Consider the following 25890-nt stretch of genomic DNA (forward strand, 5'->3'; position numbering starts at 1 on the left):
TATTATGCAATGCGTTGTGAGCTTGTAGGTCTGCTAAGTTCAGCGCACAATACAGAATGAATTAGGCATTACTGTCCAGTGTCCATGTGCTCTATGCTTGTGGAGCAGCCTGCGGTTATGTTACAGGAGTCACACACACGCGTTGAAGTCAGTGTTGTTTTTGGCAGCAACTTTAGATTTAAATTTTAGTCATAGTCTCTTGAATAGTTTTCATTTAATAATAATAATAAACTTTATTTGTATAGCACTTTTCATACATAGAATGCAGCTCAAAGTGCTTCACAGGGCAGGACACAAAAATAAAATACAATAAAACACAAGTAGTTAAAATGATAGAACAATAGCAGAGAACAAAACCGAATATAAGAACATAAAATAAATAAAAACACATAAAAAAATAAAAATAAATAAAACTCAACTAAAAGCAAGGGTGAAGAGGTGAGTCTTGAGTTGAGATTTAAAAATGTCTACAGAGGGTGCGTGTCTGAGCTCGAATGGAAGTTTATTCCAGGCTGAAGCAAAAAGCTGCCTCACCGTACTTTTTTGTGCACATTCTTTTAGGCACTTCAAGTAGGCCAGCGTTGGAGGACCTGAGGGGGCGGCTAGGGACATATCTAGGTAGGCAGTCACGGAGGTACGGAGGTGCGAGACCATTGAGAGCTTTATAGACAAGTAACAGAATTTTAAAGTCAATCCTGAAAACAACCGGAAGCCAGTGCAGTGATGCCAAAACTGGAGTAATATGTTCTCTCATCTTAGTTCTAGTTAAAACTCTAGCTGCTGCATTTTGGACAAGTTGTAATCTGTCAGTCGTTTTCTTAGGGAGTCCTGAAAAGAGTGCATTGCAGTAGTCAAGCCGAGAAAAAACAAAGGCGTGGATTAGCGTTTTTGCATCGTCCAAGGACAAATAGGATCTGATCCGTGCAATATTTCTAAGGTGAAAAAAAGCAATCTTGGTAACATGATTAATGTGTGAATTAAAATTCAATTCAGAATCAATAATAACCCCCAGGTTCTTTACTGTACTGTTACTTTCTACAGTCAGGTTGCCAAGTCTGCTAACTATTGATTATTTTTGCTCGCTAGAACCGATTATGAGAACTTCTGTCTTATCCTCATTTAGTTTGAGAAAGTTCTCACTCATCCAACATTTTATGCTAGACAGACAGGTCAACAGCGGGTCTAAAGCACAGGGATCGTCTGGGGCCACAGAAAGATATAGTTGGGTATCATCAGCATAGAAATGAAAATTGACTCTGTGATTGGTAATGAGTTCGCCCAATGGCAGTATGTACAAGGAGAACAGCAGAGGACCAAGAATCGAGCCTTGTGGGACACCAGAACTGATTGTCATGTTTGTCTGAGTCAAACTCGGCTAGATTGACAAAGTAACTTCTGTTTGAAAGGTAGGAGGAGAACCAGGACAGGGCCGTACCAGACAGGCCTATCCAGTGCTCCAGACGCTGTATTAAAATTGAATGATCAATCGTGTCAAATGCAGCCGTTAAATCTAGCAGTAGGAGAACGGATACATGTTTCTTGTCAGCAGACACCCTAAGATCATTCATTACTTTTACAAGGGCAGTTTCTGTGCTATGATTTTTCCTAAAGCCAGATTGGAATTTGTTGTGCACATCATTGCTCTGTAGAAATACATCCAATTGATGAGAGATGCATTTCTCCAAAACCTTGCCCAGAAAGGGCAGATTCGAAATGGGTCGATAGTTACCCAAAACAGAGGGATCCAGATTATGTTTCTTTAGTAGGGGCCTGACTACGGCCGTCTTTAGTGAGTCTGGGAAGACGCCTGTCTGTAGAGAGCTGTTTACAATTTTTAGGATATCTCCAATCACACTGTCTAAGACCTCTTTGAGAAAGGTGGTGGGAATTGTATCCAATGAACAGGAGGAAGATGTCATCTGTGATATGGTTTTGCGGAGTTCGTCTTCATCAATTGCGCAAAACGATAATAGGCTCCCCCTGGAGAGATCTACCCTGGGACCGTTAGCTGCTGTTTGAAGGTTTGCACTAGCAACAGCACCATTCAAAATATCAGCTCTAATGTTAAAGATTTTGTTATCAAAAAAGCATGCAAACTCATCACACTTAGCTTTAGAGGCCGGGAATGACTGCTTGTAGGACTGGGGGGGGTTTAAAAGTCGATCAATGGTAGAGAATAGGACTCTGGCATTTGTCTTGTTCTCGTTAATAATGCCAGAGAAATATGCCTGCCTTGCTAGACGCAGGGCTTTGTTATAGGCGACTGTTGACTTTTTAAGAATCTCTAGGTGGGTGGTGAGTTTATTTTTTCTCCAAGCTCGCTCAGCTCTACGACATTCTTGCTTCAGTGAGCGTGTATGCTCATTTAACCAGGGCGTTACTCTGGTGTTATGTTTCTTTTTTGTTTTCAAAGGAGCCACTATATCAAGAGCTGACTCTAGTTTAAGATTAAAAATTTTAACCAGATCATTTACTGGGGGAGTATCGGGCAGGGGGGGGCCCAGATGACGAGGGAACTCGTCAGCTGCAGAAGAGCTAAAAAAGCGCTTTGTTATGGTATATTCTGTGATGTTTTCCTCTAGATCAGAGGCAGTCATATTAAAACACAGCAAATAGTGGTCTGATAGCTCAGGCCTTTCAATAGTCCTTTCCACAGTGATGTTCACCCCTCTAGAAATCACCAGGTCCAGAGTGTGCCCATGTTTATGTGTAGGCCCAACAACATGTTGGATAAACTCAAAGGAATGTAATAACTCTAAGAAACCCATAGCCACAGCATCTGTAGCATCATCCAGGTGCAGATTAAGATCACCTGTGATAAGAGTTCTGTCATAGTTAGTGGAGCAGATAGATAAAAGTTCTGATATTTCTGTTAGAAATATTGCTTTACTGCATTTTGGCGGGCGATAAATGCTAATCATTGGCATGGAGGATTTACCAAGTAATATAGTGGCCTGGTATTCAAAGGATGTAAAGCTACCCAGGGTCAGAGCCTTGAATTTTAATGTGTCTGAAAAAATTATTGCCAGTCCACCTCCTTTCTTAGCCTCGCGAACAGAGTGAATGAAACTGTAGTTTGGGGGACAGGCTGGCGCTAGGAGAAAAGCTCCATCCGAGCCAAGCCATGTCTCTGTTAGAAAGATTATATCTAGCTTCTCTTTACAGATTATATCATTTACGGAGGAGGACTTATTTGTTAGTGACCTGATGTTAAACAAGGCAAGGTTAAGTTTGTTATCACATTTAGTGGGAGGAGTCTTGGGTCTACAGGGAATATGAATGAGATTTGATGGGGTGACTGTGCGAGGGATGAAATTAACTGAAGGTAGTCTTGGTGGTGACTGATTAACTGTGGTGGGGGCCATTGGGATGGATAATAAGTTTGAGCACCTGTAAGGTGCAGGTGCATTAGTCAAATTTATCTTTAAAATATCAGATTTGGTGCTTCTGTTTGAAATACGGACCGGTATAGGCCGTGGGGAGACAGTAAGAGGAACAGATAAAACAGACGTTGAGACAGGTGTCATTTTACCGTCCGGCCATATGGGGGCAGGCACAGCACATGAAACTGAGGTGAAATATTAGTTTTAGCATTTAGTTTTAGTCTTTTAGTCACCTAGATTTTAGTCGACTAAATCTACAGTTGATTTAGTCGAACAAAACGCGACGCGTTGTGAGCTTGTAGATCGGCTATTTTCAGCATGCAACTAATTGTAAAATGACTTATACTGGATCTCTTGTCCACTAGTCCCTCCCTAACATTTTAGTCTAGTTTTTATTTGTTGACGAAATTGTCGGTATATTTAGTCTTGGTTGTTGTCGTCGTAGCTTAGTTTTCATTTAGTTTCCGTCAGTGAAAAAAGCTAGTCGACAAACATTTTTCGTCTTCGTTTTAGTCGACAAAATCAACACTGGTTGTGAGCTTGTAGGTCTGCTAAGTTCAGCGCACAATGCAGAATGAATCAGGCATTACTGTCCAGTGTCCATGTGCTCTCACTGCTCTGTGCTTGTGGAGCAGCCTGTTAGGTTACAGGAGACACACACACATTACCTGGATCTCCAGGATGATGGCCTTGAAGCTTGGCGAGCGCTCCGGCCACTGCTTCAGCAGCTCCATGGCCTTCTCAAAGTTCTTCACATACTCGGCGTACATCTTCAGGAAGGGAGTGATAGTCAGCAAGATGTCCCCGATGCGAGGCGTCGTCTCCCTGAGCACATGATGAGAGACACAGACATACATATATCACTCAACATTTTGTCAGGCCAAAGTCCTAATCTGCCATTTGTGAAACAGTGTGAAAGGAGCCCTCCCCTACCCTAGTGCTGTTTCATAAACAACCAAAATATGTTTTGAAGAGTTTTTCATTATAGAGTTTTCTGGAACATCGGACATTAATCTTTTCGCTAGTTTGACCACTTAAAATACTCTTGAATCTTAAAGTAGTTGTAGATAGCCTATTTTCGGCTTCCATTGGAATCCAAATGACTGAAATTGGTTATGACGACTGATCCATGCAATCCATGCACTCAAACATTGAGGGTCTGAATTGTTCCTCGGCTGATCACGTGACCACAAGTTCCCCGTATGAAGATGAAGTGTGGAAGGTCAAGGGAAAAACCCAGCCGGAGATTCTGATCTGAATGGCCTGTCATGATTCATTACTGTCATTAGACCCACGTTACATCACATTACAGCTCCAAAGCAAAACCAATATTGACACAACACAGCAGAATAGTTCTGCTGTGTTGTTCCTCCCAGGACATCAGGTTCCTAAACCGGTTAAAACTAAATACTAAAACAGTTTAATATGGATATTTCGGTTATTACATTATTATCCAGGGTAGGTTCGCTGAGCACAACTGCTCTTTTTCACAATCATACTGTACAGTTAAGACAGACTCACTGCCCGCAGGAGGGGGGGGGGGGATTATGAGTAAATCTTATAGTAAGGACCACAATGAAACCGCAATGGAACCAGGTATGTTACATGTGACATACGTTTTATTTCATGATCAATAAAGACACCAATCAATCAATAAATCAGACATGACATTTCCATATCACCCCATCCCTAATCAAAGGCGTTGAACTCACCACTCCCCCATGCGTTTCTCCAAGGCTGGGTACAGGAACTGGCTGTGCAAATTCCAGATGGATGAAATGTTAGAGAAGATGTTTTTCACCACTTCTACTGGGAAGGATCCTTTATTCGCCTCCTCCATCAGCCTGGCACAGAACACCTGTAGACCCACACAAACTGTATATATACCCATCAAAGTGTATTGTTGCTGTCAGGCATAAACCTCTTAACTCATTGTTTTGTTTTGTTTTTCATTTTTTTAATTAACGTCCTAGTTGATCATACTACAGCATTACAAAAAAAAAGCCTGTAAATCTACTGCTTTTGAATTTGAATCCTGATAAGTTTTGAACATATGAGGTTTCCACCCGACAGAGAGGATGTATAGTTTTCTGCATAGTAGAATTGTAAATTCCAACCGGTATCTTTAAGATATTTTAAAATATATATTTTCGTGCACAGAAAAAAGGACGGAACATAACTAACTGAATAAATAACTGCTTCTGTTCTCACCCTTTAATCAGGGGAGTGTATAGTAAAGAGGTTGTCTGGCTCTTTGAACTGCAGCGTTTCTCTGTGTGGGGGCGGGGCTTCTCCCTTACCTGCTCCAGAAGGTCGAGACGTTCCACGTACGCTTTCTCCGTCTGCAGGAGCTCGTTGGCGATCTTATACAGCTTCTGCTCGTTGGTCTCCTGGAATGCAAGGACAGGAGGATATATTGTAATATAAAAAACAGGGGAACATTTTCTTAACCCTATTCACTTCTTTGTACAACAACCTGATAGGGTTGTATCAATATTGGTAGTATTGATTGATAGTATTGATTAAGCTCAGTCGGTATATAACTCTCGCCTTTGAACCACAAGGTCACAAGGTCATGTAAGTACCGGGAGCTGATGGTAGGTGTTGCAATCCACCTCCCAGGAGTCTAGCGCACAGAAATAAGGATGGAATCCCGCATTCTAGCTGATACCGACAATAAAATAACCTTCCCCGACCTGAAAGTGAAGGTCAGCAGCATAACAGTAAACTGTGATGTCTATTTGTGTCCACTGTTTCACAAGACAAATCGCTGACATAATGCTCTGCTCAGAGACAAGTGAAAGGAACCACTCAGCTCACATGGGACAGAATTAAAAACTGGGCTGACTGGACAGCATTGCGTAGGAGGAGTGCTGGTCAACATAGAGGTCAGGGACACGCAGATAATGTTTACTCCCACACTGTCCTCGTGTGCAAAACTCTACATTACAAGCTTTCTGCAAGTTCCTCTTTCTCACACATCCACTTAAAAAGCCCAAAAAGTCGACAGCACAAATTCACTGAGCAACAACTAGTCTCTAGCAGAGTGCAATGAGCTTTTCTTCATTAATATCTTCACTGTGATATGCATAATAATAAATAAATAATTGTTTAGTCACTTAAGCCCTATTAGAATATAGTGAATCTACAAACGTACACGCCTGATGCGACACATTGTCAGTTTATCAAGATCTGGGATACGGTTGGGATCTGGGATACTCGATACTCAGTCATTATTTTAAGAGCATTTGAGAACTTTTGAAGTGGTGAAACTAGTAGCAATATGTGCAGAAGCATCTTCCATACAATCCTAATGGTCTGGGTTAATTCATAAAAGCAAATTAAGTTAAAGCCTCAATATGTGATTTATTCACCTGTATGTAGAACAGCAGGAACAATATTACTAAAACATCCTAATTTTACATATTGTGTAAATTGTTTAGGAACCAGTAACAGTTTGGGGGGGATCTGTTTCACAAATCACATATTTGTGAAACAAGGGGTTAGGTCTACTCTCTGGCACAAAGTCTTGTTGTATTGTATTGTATTGTTTGTATTGTATTGTATTGTTTATTGTATTGTTTCCTACAGTGTACACGTACAGGTTCCTGTCAGGACAGGATATGAAACTTGTTGAGAGGAAATGAAGACAGATGTTTCATACCACAACTCCACGTAGTAGACAATGTATTCACATTGTCCAGTGGTTCTCAAAGTAGGGTCTGGGGAACCCTTAGGGGTCTCTGAGGGGTTTCCATGTGGTCCCATCCAGGAAAACATGTTAATATGGCATCACAATCAGTATAAGTTACCCATTATGACCTGAGGCAGTCGGCAGTTCTCACACTCAAAAATAGCAAAATGCAAATACACAGATACTTTCCTGAATCCTAATGGATTAAACCAGTTTAAAACTATTTTATACTTTGAGTACCATATTAAAAAACAGACGATCTACAAGCTCACAATCTGCTTTTTTATTTTATCTTGAAACCTTGACAAGGAACTATTTGAGAACCACGGCTCTAAACTGGAGAATCAGCTCTCGACCCACATGGACAAAAGAACATCAGTCTGCTGGTTACAGTGGTTAGTGGTCACATGTCTCACCAGACCATTACGCTGACATAAAAGCTGAGGAAACAGAACGTTTAGAAATAAACACAACAATGTTGTTCTGTCAGAGCAATGAGAGAAACGGCTGTACTGTACAGTAGGTGACACTACTGTAAGTTGTGTTTAATCAGGCAAACTAAATATTTAATTTTCCTTGGCTCAGTGACTCCTTCTCCACAAGTTAGATGCTATTAATGATGTAGTTTCAAAATATGTACACGTTTAATAGAGTATGCCTTGAATTAATTTGAATAATATGTTGTGACAGCGCTGCAGCCTTGGTGGAAGAAAATTAAGTAATTGAAAATGTGGCTGGTTAAAAATAATTAGACCACTGCAACTGTGACCGTCATCTTTTAAGGAACTACAGCATGCATTTTAAAACTGTTTTCAATATTTGACCATATTGTTTATGTCCCTCAAACGTATTTCCAATAGTTTTTAGCCTAAATCACCACTTAAACCAGTTCATGTCATTTCTGTTTGGCTTAAAGTAATTTTAGCTGCAGTAGACCTACCGGTAGGGGCGCTGATATGCAAATTATTTAATCTTTCAGTCATTATTGCGACTGCAGGTTGCATCTCCCGTCCGTCAGTTAGTCACCCCACGCATCCATATATGGTCACGCCTCGTAACATCACACCTCATGACAAGTCACGCCACCATATATGGCCATCTCCATATATGAAGATCAGTACACTGACCTCATCTAACCCTGAATAACCATACATGGAGAAGACTGGATCATCACCTAGATCTCCATAGGAGCCAGCCACTCTACATCTGACCTCAAACCTCACACCCTTAGATCTCCATATATGGAGCTGACATGTCAGAAAAGGTCCTCCCCACCTGTCCTTCCTGTTCTGACATTCCATATGTTGATCTGACCTCATCAAACCATGTACAGTGTACATGGTTACATTGTACACTCAAGACACGCTCAATATATGGCCAGTACAGAATATACAGAATACGGATATTGTAAACAAAGTGGAAATGCAAATTTGGAACTGAAGACTGAAGAGGGGGAGGAATTATACAAAGTAGGGCGTACAGGTGACATCATGCATATGACCAAATCATTTGAGCTGTTCCTGAGAGCAATTTCCATAAAAGCGCCATATTATGAGAAAGTGGATTAGATGGTAATTAGATGGGAATAATCATTAAAAGGGGAGGAGATTGACTTGACAATTAACCCAGACTATAACCTGTTTCCAACACTATCTCTGTCGGGTGGAAACCTCATTATGTCCAAAACAGGATTTTCAGGATTCAAATTCAAAAACAGCTAAAAGTAATGAAACCTACAAGCAGGCGTGTGGATCTGCTACTTTTGATGCTTTGTGCAAAAGCAAGTACCGTAGGTGTAAAAATATTAATGAATAAACAGTTAATTGACAGAAGACAAATACAGGGTTTGTGCCCAGCAGCGTCGCTATAGGCAAAGATCTGTGTCTGAGGCAGCAGACAGAGATGTGAACACAGACTCCCATGATGTTCACAGTCAATCTATTCTGCATCAGACAGGGAGCTATTCTCAGGTTGACGGGGGCAAGACACACGCACGCATGCATGCATGCACGGACACACGCATGCATGCATGCACGGACACACGCACGCACAGCCACTTAAATGATCATCATTGACGTCTAGTAGTGGGCTGCAGACCACTGGTTGAGAAACAAATGCTCCAGTCCCATGGAGAGAAGACATAAAACATCTGGCACAGAGGTTATAAATACACATCACTGAGGTGCAATGGCACCAAAATACGCACACTCACACACGCACACGCACACACACACACACACACACACACACACACACACACACACACACACACATACCCATTTAGCAATACTACTGTACGTGTGAAATCCCTGAATATAGATGCATATTACACCATCATTTACACTATGCTTATGCAAACCCAACCACAACAGTGACATCGCTGACATACTGGGGGTCCCTGAGTGGTGCTGTACTGTACTGTACTGTACTGTACTGTACTGTACTGTACTGTACTGTACTGTACTTTACTGTACTGTACTGTACTGTACTGTACTGTACTGTACTGTACTGTACTGTACTGTACTGTACTGTACTGTGTGTGTGTGTGGTCACTTTAGGTGTTGCAGCTAGAACGTACACATACGTACGTACGTACGTTTTTATGTTCTCCCTCGAGCATAACTTTTGACTGTACAATAACCAACTTGGAAATAAAGTATTCAATCAATGAAAACAGAAAACACCTGCGCTCACCTTGGGTTCTGGTGCGCAGTCCTCATTTTTCCCGAGGGGCTCGCTCTGGGACTCCGGCTCACTGTCCTGGTCCTGGCTCTCCGAGTAGTCCCCGCTCTGTTCCGCACTGCCGTCCGCCACGTCTCCATTGACCAGGCCGGCCGGTGCCGTCTCTATCCTCGCAGTCCCATTGTTCCTGTTCTCCTCTTTCGTCCTGTCCTCCTGCTCCAAGGAGGTGTCCCTGTCCATCTGGGCTAGCACGCCATTGGCCGCCGGTTTATAGTGGACACCCGGCGGTGGCGGCGGCTCCGGGGGGGAGCGGGCGCCCGGCGTTCTGCCGCCGGTGTCCGGCTGCCTCTGCCGGTGGTGAGCTGGGGTGCAGTTGGCCGACTTGCTGATGTGCTGCTTGCCGTTGCCGTTGTCTCTTTTGGTGTCCGTGTTGCTGGAGGAGCAAAAGGGACAGAGAGGCAGAAGGAGGAAGTCACAACGCGGCTCGTTCACTCCCTCGCTGGCTGACAGAGAGCAGACTGACTGGGTCAGAGGAAACGGGAGCAACGCAGAGCAGAACAGAGCAGCACAGAGAGCAGAAGTCCAACTCACTCAGCTACCGTTTAAGCCCTGTGTGCGCGCGTGCGTGCGTGTGTGCGTGTGTGTGTGTTTGTGCGTGCGTGTGTGTGTGCGTGCATGTGTGTGGAATGTGGAGACTCAGAGGCAGTGACCTGATGGATCTTTAGTGTGTGTGTGTGTGTGTGTGTGTGTGTGTGTGTGTGTGTGTGTGTGTGTGTGTGTGTGTGTGTGTGTGTGTGTGTGTGTGTGTGTCTGTGTGTGTGTGTGTGTGTGTGTGTGTGAGAGAGTGAGAGAGATAGATAGAGAGAAAGCACGAGAGATGAAGAGAAAGGGTTAAAAATAAACCGGTTGTGATACACAAACTTCCTCCAGTCTTGTGGGGCTGCAGAGAGCGGAGGGGGCGATGGAAGTGTGGAGGAAGTACGAGAGGGGGGGGGGGTGTAGGAGGAGGTGAGGGTACAACGGCGGTCCCTGGAGGTAGACCCCGCTGGCCTACTTGTACAGTACACCTCTCACACACTGAGCTTGTTCACATGCTTGTGAACAGGCTCTCTCTCTCTCCCTCTCTCTCTCTCTCTCTCACACACGCACATGCACGCACACCCACACCCACAGAGATGACCATCCGGTAGCACCATATCCTGTTGGAGCAGTGAGTCCAGCTGTTTCCCTGTCACCTGCGTTGCTCCGTGCATCTGACCACTGACCAATGGTCCCTTGCAGTGTTGTATTGTTTAGGGATGCCACGATGATGATGAGCGTTGTTATAGTTCATCACGACAATCATATCGCAGGGGTTTTAATTCATAGTGAAATTGTCCTTGACCTAGTAAGTTTGTCTCTGTCCTTGTGCTGCTCCTGTATTTTCAGTGAAACTTTAGACATTCCTCTAATTCCTTCCTTCTATGGAATAAACTCATTATGACATTTTCTTTTACGGCTGTGTTTTCATCATTTGGCTCCGGCGAACCTCGTATTTTACAACAGAAAGTTGGATTCAACAAATAATCACTCTCATTGGCAGCATTGCACAGCATTGCAGTAACCCAGTTATCTGTTTCTGCTGAGGTCTACGTTATTTTTTTTCTTTTTTCTACAGTGAGAAGAGCCAAGAAGTATGACACTGCAACCTGAACAAAAATTATGCAGGGTAAAGTTTTTACTGTTAAAATGAACCTGCTGTGACCCTGTAGCAGCCCACAATACAATTTAAAAATAGCATATCTACAAGGTTGTTTGTGTGTAGATCTGCTGTTTTTGAAAGATTTTGACAAATATTTAAACATCTATACAAGTCTTCTCTTATGTCTGTCCCTAATATGGACACAAACTATATTCAGATGGCTCTGCGGCCAAATTTAGACAGTCAATTTTGGGAGTCCTTGACATGAAAATGTTCGAGAACCACTGATCTAAAACAAGTGGATTAACTGGAGGCTCACTGAGGATACATACTAGTCCCTTAAGAAAACAGGAAGTATGATTAAAATAGAGGAAGAACAACAGCGTGATGAGATGCTATGTATATGAGTCATTCTCAGGCTGAACAGATGAACATCGTTGCCGTCAGAAACCTTGTATCTCCATTCTCTGTAGTTCAACCTTTTGCGTTTCCTTGCTTTTCCATTCATTTGTGCCCTACTTCATCATACCAGAGTGTCACATGAAAGAAGTGAAAATAGCAGATCTGCAAGCTTGATCTACAAGCGTGTGGATCTGCTATGTTACTGTTCACTATTTATAACAAGTTTTTATTTATTTATCATAATAACAAAAGGAACGTTGCAAGGACATGCAAGGTTTTCACCCGACAGCAGCAACATCCTATCCTAAACATACAACACAGCTACAATCACAGTCACTTTTGAAAGCGACAACACTTGCAAACAAGAGAACTTTGTCATTTGTATTCATGCACAGGTCTTTACCGCCATGCTGACCCAGACGAGAGTGGCATTACAAACAGCTGAATGTGCACTAAGGTATCCTCAGCAGGCCCCATGGAGGCAGCTAGCAGCATTGTGAACCAGATTGCTATTTCAGTGGGCTAATTATTTTTCCTGGAAGATTGCAGGCCTTTCTGTTTCACCAGGGGGCTAATGCTCTAACGATGAGGATAAAATGCGATACATCCACTCAGTTCTAGTGGTGGTTTCAGCCTGCCGCTCATAGACCAGACCACCATTCATAAGAGTCTTTCCCTTTAAGAGCTACCAGCTGATTTTATGAACCGGAAGTAATAATCAATAGTTTCCGGGCACTCTCTAAGGACATTACGATGCTAAAACATAAGGTCGTAAGGTTGCATCTTCTTTTTTATTGGGCTCCAAAAACATAGATGTTTTCTATGATCACATCAATCTGAGCTTCAAGTACTGCCTGGTGATGGACAGCCAAGAACTGGTGAATATAATATTCGCGATGCTGGATCGCATTATAACATTAAGGGTGCGTCCGATCACGTCCTAGGCGATCTGTGCCTATTAATTTAATCCGTCCGAACACGCCCTTGGCAGAGATTGAGTTAAGGGTGCAGAGAGAGAAACATTAAGGGCGCAGAGAGAGAGACGTTAAGGGTGCGGAGAGAGAGACCTTAAGGGTGCAGAGAGAGAGAAACATTAAGGGTGCAGAGAGAGAGACCTTAAGGGTGCGGAGAGAGAGACCTTAAGGGTGCAGAGAGAGAGAGAGAGACCTTAAGGGTGCAGAGAGAGAGAGAGAGACCTTAAGGGTGCAGAGAGAGAGAGAGAGAGATTAAGGGTGCAGAGAGAAACCTTAAGGGTGCAGAGAGAGAGAGAGACCTTAAGGGTGCAGAGAGAAACCTTAAGGGTGCAGAGAGAGAGAGAGAGAGAGAGAGACCTTAAGGGTGCAGAGAGAAACATTAAGGGTGCAGAGAGAGAGACCTTAAGGGTGCAGAGAGAGAGACCTTAAGGGTGCAGAGAGAGAGAGAGAGAGATTAAGGGTGCAGAGAGAAACCTTAAGGGTGCAGAGAGAGAGAGAGAGAGACCTTAAGGGTGCAGAGAGAAACCTTAAGGGTGCAGAGAGAGAGAGAGAGAGAGAGATTAAGGGTGCAGAGAGAAACCTTAAGGGTGCAGAGAGAGAGAGAGACCTTAAGGGTGCAGAGAGAGAGAGAGATTAAGGGTGCAGAGAGAAACCTTAAGGGTGCAGAGAGAGAGAGAGACCTTAAGGGTGCAGAGAGAGACCTTAAGGGTACAGAGAGAGAGACCTTAAGGGTGCAGAGAGAGAGAGAGAGAGAGATTAAGGGTGCAGAGAGAAACCTTAAGGGTGCAGAGAGAGAAACATTAAGGGTGCAGAGAGAGAGACCTTAAGGGTGCGGAGAGAGAGACCTTAAGGGTGCAGAGAGAGAGAAACATTAAGGGTGCAGAGAGAGAAACATTAAGGGTGCAGAGAGAAACCTTAAGGGTGCAGAGAGAGAGAGAGACCTTAAGGGTGCAGAGAGAGACCTTAAGGGTGCAGAGAGAGAGACCTTAAGGGTGCAGAGAGAGAGAGAGAGAGAGATTAAGGGTGCAGAGAGAGAGACCTTAAGGGTGCGGAGAGAGAAACCTTAAGGGTGCAGAGAGAGAAACATTAAGGGTGCAGAGAGAGAGACCTTAAGGGTGCGGAGAGAGAGACCTTAAGGGTGCAGAGAGAGAGAAACATTAAGGGTGCAGAGAGAGAAACATTAAGGGCGCAGAGAGAGAGACCTTAAGGGTGCAGAGAGAGACCTTAAGGGTGCAGAGAGAGAGAAACATTAAGGGTGCAGAGAGAGAGACCTTAAGGGTGCAGAGAGAGAGAGAGAGAGATTAAGGGTGCAGAGAGAGAGACCTTAAGGGTGCGGAGAGAGAAACCTTAAGGGTGCAGAGAGAGAAACATTAAGGGTGCAGAGAGAGAGAGACCTTAAGGGTGCGGAGAGAGAGACCTTAAGGGTGCAGAGAGAGAGAAACATTAAGGGTGCAGAGAGAGAAACATTAAGGGTGCAGAGAGAAACCTTAAGGGTGCAGAGAGAGAGAGAGACCTTAAGGGTGCAGAGAGAGACCTTAAGGGTGCAGAGAGAGAGACCTTAAGGGTGCAGAGAGAGAGAGAGAGAGAGATTAAGGGTGCAGAGAGAGAGACCTTAAGGGTGCGGAGAGAGAAACCTTAAGGGTGCAGAGAGAGAAACATTAAGGGTGCAGAGAGAGAGACCTTAAGGGTGCGGAGAGAGAGACCTTAAGGGTGCAGAGAGAGAGAAACATTAAGGGTGCAGAGAGAGAAACATTAAGGGCGCAGAGAGAGAGACCTTAAGGGTGCAGAGAGAGACCTTAAGGGTGCAGAGAGAGAGAAACATTAAGGGTGCAGAGAGAGAGACCTTAAGGGTGCAGAGAGAGAGAGAGAGAGAGAGATTAAGGGTGCAGAGAGAGAGACCTTAAGGGTGCGGAGAGAGAAACCTTAAGGGTGCAGAGAGAGAAACATTAAGGGTGCAGAGAGAGAGAGACCTTAAGGGTGCGGAGAGAGAGACCTTAAGGGTGCAGAGAGAGATAAACATTAAGGGTGCAGAGAGAGAAACATTAAGGGCGCAGAGAGAGAGACCTTAAGGGTGCAGAGAGAGACCTTAAGGGTGCAGAGAGAGAGAAACATTAAGGGTGCAGAGAGAGAAACATTAAGGGTGCAGAGAGAGAGACCTTAAGGGTGCAGAGAGAGAGAAACATTAAGGGTGCAGAGAGAGAAACATTAAGGGTGCAGAGAGAGAGACCTTAATGGTGCAGAGAGAGAGACCATGAAATGATCACAGGCGCATGCAGCCAGACAGCAGTGATCCATCACCATGTGAGCGTGTTTCCCAGCTCAGTGTAACACATTAGAGAACTGGCTGAATGTCGCTGCCGCCTCAATGCTTTTGCCCTTAAAGGGTAAGACCACTTTTTTTGAGGTTTGGGTTGTGTAGTTACTTTGCCATGATGCAACTCCAAATGTGGACAAGAAATAAAAAATAACTGCTCCAGTGATTAGAAATTGATAATTCAAAATATGCTCCTCATTGACTTACATTGTATCTAAAACAGCTCTCAAAGTCACTCTTTTAGTACGTAAACAAACACAAACAAAGTTGATTCAGACAATATAGAGCATCACCAAAACTCATGCTGTTTTATTTTTTCATAAAAATGTTTTCTTCCTGTTGATTTTACTATTTGAAGATCTGGATCCAGATCCACGGATCCAGTCCGGGTTTTTCTTCCCAATAAAATGGACAAATCAACAGGAAGAAAACATTTTTATGAAAAAATAAAACAGCATGAGTTTTGGTGATGCTCTATATTGTCTGAATCAACATTGTTTGTGTTTGTTTACGTACTAAAAGAGTGACTTTGAGAGCTGTTTTAGCTTCAATGTAAGTCAATGAGGAGCAAATTTTGAATTATCAATTTCTAATCACTGGAGCAGTTATTTTTTATTTCTTGTCCACATTTGGAGTTGCATCATGGCAAAGTAACTACACAACCCAAACCTTAAAAAAAGTGGTCTTACCCTTTAAGTTCACTGTATGAGCGGCTGGAACAAGGGCACTATTGTTTGTGTGTCACCGATAGCCTTTCGCCACCAATAGGCTCCCTCACTCACACACTAAAACCTGTGGCCACATTACACACTGCAGCACATCGGATGGATGCGACAGACAGACTATAAAGGGAAAATATGGAAATACAAATATAATTTGTAGAATTACTGAACCAAAGTTTGACCGTTGACAAAATAGTACAAGCACTGTAGCAAAAGCTATTGACACACACACGCACGCACACACACACACACACACACACACACACACACACACACACACACACACACACTAAGACTAATATAAAAATTATACAACCGACCATCATGTCCACAGTCAAAAAACAAGGACGTTAACAATAACATAATACACACACAAAAGTGACTCGACAGATGGAAACAATAGATGGTCGAAAGAGACTTCCTACCTCATGCCACTGGGTTTCATGTTACTGCAGTGAGTTGTGGCGAGGAGCTGAGTTTCCCCGAGGCTGAACGGATCTCCTCTCATCCCCCTCGCTGTAGCACTGGATGCACAAGGCTGAATCTGTGTGTCTATGTGTCTGCGCTGAGTTAATACCACTGAACGGATAGTGTAGTTCTCTATCTCTAGTACATTAATATACTGCTTCTGCTTTTTGTGGCCTTGAAATAGTAGCAGGGAAATGTTAGCAAAGACAATAATATGTTCCGTCCAGAATGTCCCTGGTTACCACAGCCCCTTAATGAGGCTGCTCTGTTGTGAAAGCTATAATGAGATTGGGATTTATTGGGATTTCCACAGCTTGACCCTCTTCTATCTATTGTACATTCCAATGCCATTTAAAGATGAGGCGGGTAATTAAAACCGCTGACCGACTCAGCAGGATTCATTCAATGAGAGCAGAGTCCACAAAAGCACTTGAAGTGAGCAGAGACAAAAGCAGACGCCACAGGCATCAAATCGCTTGATCCTTAAAGGGACACTTCGCCCGTTTCCCAAAATAAATATGTTAATGACGTTTAGAAGATTTAGAACAGGGGTTCCCAGGGGTCCTTGAGGGAGTTCCAGGGGTTCCCCAGCTAAATGATAGTTTGGAACCAAATGGACCCGTTAGTTGTACACTCTCAGAGTTAAATTAACTGGGGGTCCTTGAAATTAAAATGGTTGAGAATAACTGCTAGAACTGTAAAAGTCTTCTCTTAAGGGGTCCCTGGCATATATTTTTCAAATGGTGGTCTGTGGGCTGATAAGTGTCGATTTGGGGCTCCTTGACATGAAAACACTTGGAAACACTGATTTAGAACACTTTCCTGGGGTCTTATGTGTGTAATATGTGGTTTTAGATATTTTACATTTTAGCATGATGATGTCCATGATATCATGGACCAATGATGATGATGATGACGTGTGTAAGGGACTCACCATTTTTTCTCAAAGCTGTTGATGAGGTCAGTCACTTTGGAGTGTTTGTCTCTGGATCTGTCCTTGTTGTTCAGGGCTGCCCCTCCCCCTCCCTCCTCCATGCTGCCTCTGTACAGCGGGCTCTGGATGTGAGCCAGCGGGGACGAACACAGCTCCGTCACTGGGCTCTGTATGTGAGCCAGTGAGGGCGAAGACAGCTCCGTCACTGGGCTCTGGAGGTGAGGCGGCTTCGGAGGCACTGAAGCAGAGACAAAGAGGAGAAGAGTTCATTCTGTCGAATAAAACTACAACACGCTTTTTTGAACTGACGGAAACTAAATGAAAACTATTATAGCAATGATGACTAAAAGTACAATTAAATATATTGACAATTTCATCAGCAAATGAAAACTAGACTAAAATGTAATAGGGAGGGACAGTAGAACTAAGACAAGACACACAAGTAATTTTATGCTTGGCTGAGTGAGAGCGCAAAGCTCACAATGCGCCTGCGACACGTTGTGCGCTTAGATCGGCTCATTTCGGCACACATCTAAGCATAAATCAGGCATTACAATGCCATCAAGGCCTGCCAACATATATTTTATTCGACTAAATCAACTGTAGGTGTAGCGACATGCTGGGAGCTTGTACTGTAGATTGTCTTTTTTGCTACTTTTGAAATATGTTGAAAGTGAAATGTGAGCTTTATAAATATATTCCCAAGTGTTAACAAGAAAGTACTTGGCAATACAAGCTTTCCACCTGACAGCAATGTGTTGTTAATTGCTGAAGGGATACATTTTAAAAGCTTCAGTATACACAGGTTATGACAATACATGTTGAGAACAAACTGAAAGACATGGAATTAATGATGACCATGATAGCATACAGTACGTATATGGCCCATTTCAGCATGGGCTTTGAGTGTAATTTAACAGTGTAAACTCAAGAGGGCAGCACAAGCCCCCGTAAGATCTACCCTGGCCTCAGACCAAGGACACTGACCTCTGTTGACACAAATCATGCTTTCTCAAACTTGCTTAAACATTTAAAACAAGACCCGGTGTGCTTAAGTGACCCAGACTGACTTTATTGACTATTATGCTGAATAAAAAAAACATGACCTCTGGGTATATGCATTTATTTGAGTTTTACTTAATTTTATAAGCTGTCTTCACGTGAGTTAAACGTTAACTAGGGTCAACAGGTTCCTGTTTGGTTTATAACGGCTTCCTCGTCTGTGTGGAGAAAGATTTACCTACGTCAAATAAAAGAGGAATGCAAGTCAAGGTTCTTCAAACCCAGCCTCTTCTGCTTTCACTGCGTCCCAGTGGTGGTGTGCAGAGCATGTGCTCACTCACAATGTTGTGAGTCATGACTGAGGCGTACACAATACTGACCACCGTCAGTTTCAACCTAATACAAGGCGTTTGTCTCTGTTAACAGTTTTCAAATTAATATAATTATTATACAGTATATGGTGTAATTCAAAAACGACTGGGTTAATTGTCTTGCGTATCCTCAACAACTATTCCATAATCTACCGGTATGAATGCGTCTGGAACTACTGCACATCTCCCGAAATCCGAGAAAATAATCTGTTTGTCATCTCCATCAAGTAAATATACCGTATTTTTAGAATTCCCATTCCTCCGATGCAAGCTATATGTTTCGACTAATTTGATTTCACACAGACTGTATGACGGTAGCCTGAGCTAACGTGTTAGGTTTCTGGTCTAGAGGGGCGGGTCGCGGCTGAGATTTGCGCACGCCCTGATTGGATCTCATCGATCTGTCCGTCACCCCCGGCCCCTCCTCTCCCCCTAGTGCAGCGCTACGTCACATCATTTGGAGCGACGCCCACCCGGAAGGGTTGACTCCCACTTTTAGACCAGAGCGGCCAATGCGTTCCTCCAGGCTTTCAATTTTTGCACCAACAAAAATGAAAGCCTGGTACCGAGGCTAGTATGACGGAAGCATTTGAAAATTGTGTGAGTCAACAGTCTGGATCCAGAGACTATGATGACGTCCATGACTCATTGATTCATGCTCATACTCACTGTTGATGATCTGTGCAACATATCCAAATAATGCATAATACGTTCACTGGCAATAGATGTAAATCCATTCATATATAGTCACTGTTAAGAATGTACATTTATAATATGAATCGTCAGAATCAAATCTATCTAAGCAGAATCTATGCTCTAGTCTTGACTCACTCGTACTTGAAGCTCCCCTCACGGTCTGTGTTGCTGTATGCTGAAGGCTGCCTGAGGGCACAATGTTCTCTGTCATTTCTCATGTCTCTTAGCTTGCACTCGTTCCATTTTCACCTTGAGCTATAGCCTGTAACTGCCTTCAGCTGTAAAGAACACTTTACTCTGCCTGGCTCTCAATGGCTCTGGGGGGAGGGGGGGGGGGGGGGGTTGTAACAACCAAGGTCACAACCAGGAAAGGAAAGAGGTCGCAACACCTACGTATATGCAGTGTAGAACGACAGCGGAGCTAACAAAGACAATGCAGAGCTCAAGACCCTGAGTGTGGAAAGTCAACGATTCAGGAGTCCCGTGTTGGTGTTGTTGGGTTGGCTAGCCCGCACTCTCTCATCACATCACATTAAACCTCTCCTGTGTTTCATTCTCATGCTGCATTCACGCTGGCAGATAAAAAAAAATATATACAAAAATACAAAGCTAAACAGCATATCTGTCGTTTCATATCTGAAGTGGAAGCCAGCTCAACTTATTTGTAGCTTTGTAGACGTTGTAGCTGCTACAAGTCTTTGCATCTTTGTATTTTCTTTTTTTTTTTACTTTAAATTTTTATCCCACGATTTTGTAACCCAGTTTTTCTTTTTCACCCAGTGCCAATTATCTAATGTAATCCTGGGCGCTACACTTCCTCTGCCAACCTGGGGGGGCAGCGGACTGACCTCATGCCTCCTTCTATGCATGAGGAGTCCAAGCTGCTTCTTTTCACCTGACAGAGGGGAATTTCCCCGGCCGGACGTAGCGCGTGGAAGGGACACGTTATTCCGACCAGTTCCTTTCCCCTCCATCAGGCGCCCCGGCTGGCCAGGGGGAGGTAGTTTTAGAGACCAGGATTACGGCATGTTTTTGTGAGGGTATCTACCCTAGGGGACACGGGGAGAACATGCAAACTCCACACAGAAAGGCCCTATCGCCAACCCCCGCCTCGGGTATGGGCACTGATGACGCGGAGGAGGGAACACGCCGCCAGTGCCCACAGCGTCCCCAGCGGGAATCGAACCCAGGACCTTCTAGCTGTGAGGCGACAGCACTACCAACTGTGCCACCGTGCCCCTCATCTTTGTATTTTCATGATGCTGGCTTGCTTCCAGCAACTGTTGTTGCTGCTATGACACCTGAATTTACTCCTGGAGGTCAATAACGGTTAATCTTATCGGACGCACACACACACACACACACACACACACACACACACACACACACACACACACACACACACACACACACACACACACACACAGACAGTACCTTGTGGTTTGGGCTGCAGTGTGGGCCTGCTGCCAGGGTCTGTTCCATTGACTCCTGGCCTGCTCTTCTCTCCACCTGCAGCTCTCTCTGCTCTAGTCAGACAGGCTCTGACGCTGGGGGGACTCTTCTGACTGCACAACGGACTGCTGCCCACAGCTGAAATACAAACACAAACACACACACACACACACACACACACGTCACACACACACACACACACACACACACACACACACACACACACACACACACACACACACACACACACACACACACACACACACACACACACACACACACACACACACACACACACACACACACACACACACACACAAACACACACACGGAAGCGTCATTCAGTGATGCTCAACCTTATGACCTCCCAATCTCAGGGCAGACACTCTAACCACAAGGCCACTGAGCTGGTCCCCGGCCGGGTTAAGGCCTGTGGTGGTAAATGTTTTACCACCACAGGCCTTCGGTATGTAATTAAAGTTTTCAAATACTTTTTAGTGGAGTAGAAGTAAAAGTACTGAAAACTGAGAAAAAAACTCAATACAGTACTTGAGTACTTAAGTTACTTTACACCACTGCCAATAACAATGGGACCCAATGGCTTCCTGCTTGGCCCTCAGCATCAAAGGTTGGATTGGGGTTAAATCCCTGCGACATACTTAGCGTCATGTCCAGGGAGTGTACTTGTACATCAATCTGCCTCACGCTACAGAAACAGGATGTAGACTCCTGCCCTATGGGCCTCATGGCTCTGCAAGGCTTACTTACTTGCAACCTTATTAACGACTCTATCCTCCTTCCCCGGGAGACTTCATCAAAAGGAAAACAGATGTTGTTTTAGGACTAGGTCAACCTAGAGGGGACTGTGAGGGTCCAGCCCACTTATGGACAGAATGTCCTGGCAGTGCAGCATGGAAGTTTGCTGTGGAACAGTCTACTAAAACTATAGCATTCAAGACTGTCCCAACTGTCATATAGTTCAATATAGACCCCTGGGGCGGGGGGACTCTAGTCAACGAAGTTTACAGGGTTTATATGGTTAATGATGTCAAGCCATGCTCAACAAATAAACACATCCAAGTATAGAAAGATTAGTTAGTGTCCGTTGGTCAAAGATGTTGAAATATGGCTGAAGAAAGAGGAAGACAATATGTTGGGTCATTAACTGTGACGTTAATGCTGACAAGCCTGACATCAGTCTGATGCAGTGTTTTCCAAGCCGGGGGTCATGGCCCCTTTGCGGCCTTGTCTATCTGGAGGTAATCAAACGTTTTAAACATGTTGTACAGTATGTTTTCAATTTGATATCAGTCCAACTTGTCCTACTGTAGGTTCGGTATTTGTAGTGCGCCCCCCATCCAGTTATTACACTGGCCCGGGGCACAGTCCGGAGAAAGAGAAAAGGAAGGAGAAAAAGGGAAAAACTTAGGACAGCTTTGATCCTCAAAGGGAGTTTGTTCCACAACTTCAATAGACTTGTACGTCTATTATCCTGTAACAGTAGGGCATAAGGGCACATGTGTCTAAAACTAAACATTAAAGTAAAAAACAAGCATGTGCACTCTCAGCTTTTGTCATATGTAGGAGAGGGGGAAGATCCACGGAAAAATGCTTCAGAACCACTGGCCTGATGCATTAAAAACAGAAAGTGATTTATCTGACAGATCATCATACACACAGTGATTGACAGCTCATCATAGTGGCACATTCCACCAGGGCAGGTCAGGTTGTGGCCTCCTGGTGGCGCTATAATAGGCCAATGTGAAAAGGGTGCCATTTCTTCTTACGCCTTGGATGGCAATTGGATGATTTGAGGCATTTTGTTCCAAAAATGTGTTTAGCAAAAATCCACCTGTTGGTGGCGCTATAACAGGCCAATGTGAAAAGGGTGGGATATATACCTCAGCCTAGTAGGAAAGTCTGTGAAAGATTTTATGTAAATTGCACGCTGTGTCCAGGATTTGAGGCATTTTGTTCCAAAAATGTGTTTTGCAAATATCCACCTGTTCGTGGCGCTATAACAGGCCAATGTGAAAAGGGTGGGACATATTCCTCAGCCTAGTAGGAAAGTCTGTGAAAGATTTCACGTAAATTGCACGCTGCATTCATGATGTGAGGCTTTTTGTTCAAAAGGGCCGATTTGTGGGATTTTTGGACAGAATCTGGAGGAGTGAAATGAGTTTTTCAAAAGTCGGCCTCCTGGTGGCGCTATAACAGGCCGTTCTGGAAAATGTGGGGCAGAGGTTCATCGTTGGCATCCAGGGAGTGTGTGTGCAAAATTTGGCATCGACCGGGTTACCGGTGCCGGAGATTAGCTGTACACAGACGGACGGACACACACACACACACACGTACACAACTACACACACACGGACGAGTGCAAAACATACTCTCTCCCCATGGCTTCAGCCTGGTGGAGACAATAAAGAAAGTCAGCCAAGATAGATTTGTGGTTCACAACCTTTTCTGGAATAGAGGCCCAGTTGAACATCTGGAAAGTGGCCAACCCATCTGACCACTTAACACGGCAGCCGCATGCACTTCAAAGAGCATTTTTTATTTGATGATCAATCAAACGATTGTGTTCAGGCTTGGATCAATGGAACTACTTTAAAGAGGTAACATTTTTAATGAATACAATGTAATTTTGTCCAGTCTGTACAATACAATATAATTTATAAAATTGGGGCGGTTGTATTTTGTCTCCCTGCTCTTCTATTGAGACATTTAGATGGTGTCAAAGACCTAACCCTCACCTAGATTCAGGATCCTTTTTTTTTTACGTTCTGTTTATTATTATTTTTGTTTTTTACAAATGCAGAAATAATTTGAGAAATACAAATACAAAAAACAAAAACAACACACACAAGACCAAAACAACACAAATCAAATCAAGACAACCAAAGAAGAAACAAAAAACAACTCATTATAACAACAAACAAACAAACATTATACAAATCAGATCATGGTCACAAACACCATCCAGACGAGACAGGTTGGCTAGTCAGGTGACAGCGTCAGCTATACAGGTTCAATCGGGGGCATGAGTGTAATGCGGTAAACATGAGACAGAAAAGGCTGCCATACTTTACTGAATTTGGAGATTGAGACACCTCAGGATCTGACACGAATTGTAACCTGATGGTCAAGATGCAATTTATCTCCTGAGCAAGCAGGCAGGCTCAATTTAGCTCAATCGTAATGAATTGCATTTTTATAATGAATTGCATTTTTATAGGGCTTTTCCAAGTGCTCAAAGCGCTTTACAATGGTTCATTCATTCATACATTGGGAAGTGAAGCGGCGAACAGTCGAGGCCAGCGTCCTCACTTCCCACACCAATGGTGGCAAGGTCACACCGACCGACTCATTGGAGGCAATGTGGGGTTCAGTGTCTTGCCCAAAGACACTTCTACATGTGGACAGGAGGAGCCGGGATTAACTATTAACCGCCGACCCAAGGATCCTGAGTCACAGCCGCCCATCGTAAAAATAAAAATAAATCAGTACTTGCACAGGAACAGTGTTCAAATCCGGGATAGGAGATGAGTTTAAGCTTTAAGGAAAAACTACTGCGCCTTTTTTTCTACATAACTGTTTTTATATGAAAGGTATATTATTAAAAAGAAAAAGTCTTATTGTTTTGCCATATCCTGACAGCCCACTAGTGGGCCCTGACCCACAGGTTTAGAATCACTGCAATAGACACTACAGTACCAGCTAATGATGTCAGGCTTCACCCTACCAGATGACTGATTGTACCGACAGATTGAATAACATTCACACGTGCACATGCACGCACGCACGGCACGCAGGTAAACCCTTCATGCGGTGCCATCTTTCCAGAAGGACAGAGTGGTGGGTGGTCTAGTGATGTTATAAACACAGAGGCTGTCTATTGCTCCATTAGGCTCCATTTAAAACATTCACACAGCGACAGCAGGACACTTAACAAGTCACACTGATGCATCACATACTGTACACTACAGTATATCGTTGCTGTCGGCCACAAACCTATTATTTCCATATTCTAATTATTATTTTTTTGTAAATGAACGCACCATTTGATCAGCTTCACACAAAAGCATCAAAAGCAAAGCGAATTTCGTTATTTTTTCATTTGAATCCTGAGAAGTAACAGTTTTGGACATATGAGGTTTCCACCTGACTGAGACGATAATATACTACAGTATACTGTACATTGCAGCAATCATTATGCCACTGCAATAAATAAAGAATAAGTGTTTGTGTCCATGTTGTAAATGGCCAGAAAAGGGCACACAGTACAGTGGAAACAATGGACTATGTTGGAGTACACATCAGAGTAAACTGTTTTCCAGTGTGTCCACTCTTTAAAGTGTGTCAGTCAGATACTGTACATCATATCGGTCTGCCCTCTGTCTGGCCCCCGGTGATGGAACATGGTAAAGTGATGCTCTGACCGGTCCTACTACTTGTATGATAGCAAAAGAATGAGCTGTCTTTTTACATTCACTGGACATCCGACATACTGAGCTATACTGTAGGTTATAAGATAATATGATATATATACAGTATATATATATATATATATATATCATATCATATCATATCATGACTGCAATGATACGTACTGTAGGCCTACATCCACGCAGTGTTCCTATTTATAGTTTTATTTATTTCACATAGAAGAGTGATTTTCCGTCCCAGTGGTACAGCATGAATCTTGATAGTTTCCATGAAAGAATAAATAGATTGTGCTCTATCAAAAGGACTGAACTGTCCTTTTACATTTATGGAACATACTGTATTTATAGGAAGGTTAGCCCCGGCTATATTCCGACCATTGGCCGTCTAGAATAATCTTAATTGGCCGTTAAATATAAATATTGCCGGCCATCGTGGCTCTTTGGCCATTTGGCGATGGATGAGTTTATTACTATAATACTTATTAGGCTATTAAATGAAGTAACACAATATTACAGTATGTAGATTCATAACCACTACACTCCTTGCAATAAACAAAGACACGCACGCATGCACGCACGCACGCACACACGCACCCAGGCACCCAGGACTTGAGGCAAGTAAATTGAAGAAGCGTACCACCTATGTAGACGTGCTGCGGCACGACAG

At 43.5% G+C, this 25890-nt stretch overlaps 1 protein-coding gene across 2 annotated transcripts in view; it reads right to left on the bottom strand.

Annotated features, from left to right (window-relative positions):
• The window catches only part of LOC310857808 (FYVE, RhoGEF and PH domain-containing protein 4-like), a 104530-nt gene that overhangs the window by 11925 nt on the left and 66715 nt on the right, over positions 1-25890 (bottom strand). For both annotated transcript variants that reach the window (XM_083763717.1, XM_083763718.1), the window contains exons 3-8: positions 20758-20913; positions 17255-17492; positions 9772-10192; positions 5684-5773; positions 5096-5241; positions 4052-4208 (exon numbers count right to left, since the gene is read on the bottom strand). In XM_083763717.1, coding sequence (XP_083619843.1) covers positions 4052-4208; positions 5096-5241; positions 5684-5773; positions 9772-10192; positions 17255-17492; positions 20758-20913 — 1208 coding nt within the window. The remainder of the gene's footprint in view (positions 1-4051; positions 4209-5095; positions 5242-5683; positions 5774-9771; positions 10193-17254; positions 17493-20757; positions 20914-25890) is intronic.

The sequence above is a fragment of the Protomyctophum parallelum genome (assembly GCF_964188405.1).
Source record: "Protomyctophum parallelum genome assembly, chromosome: 4".
Lineage (NCBI taxonomy): Eukaryota > Metazoa > Chordata > Actinopteri > Myctophiformes > Myctophidae > Protomyctophum > Protomyctophum parallelum.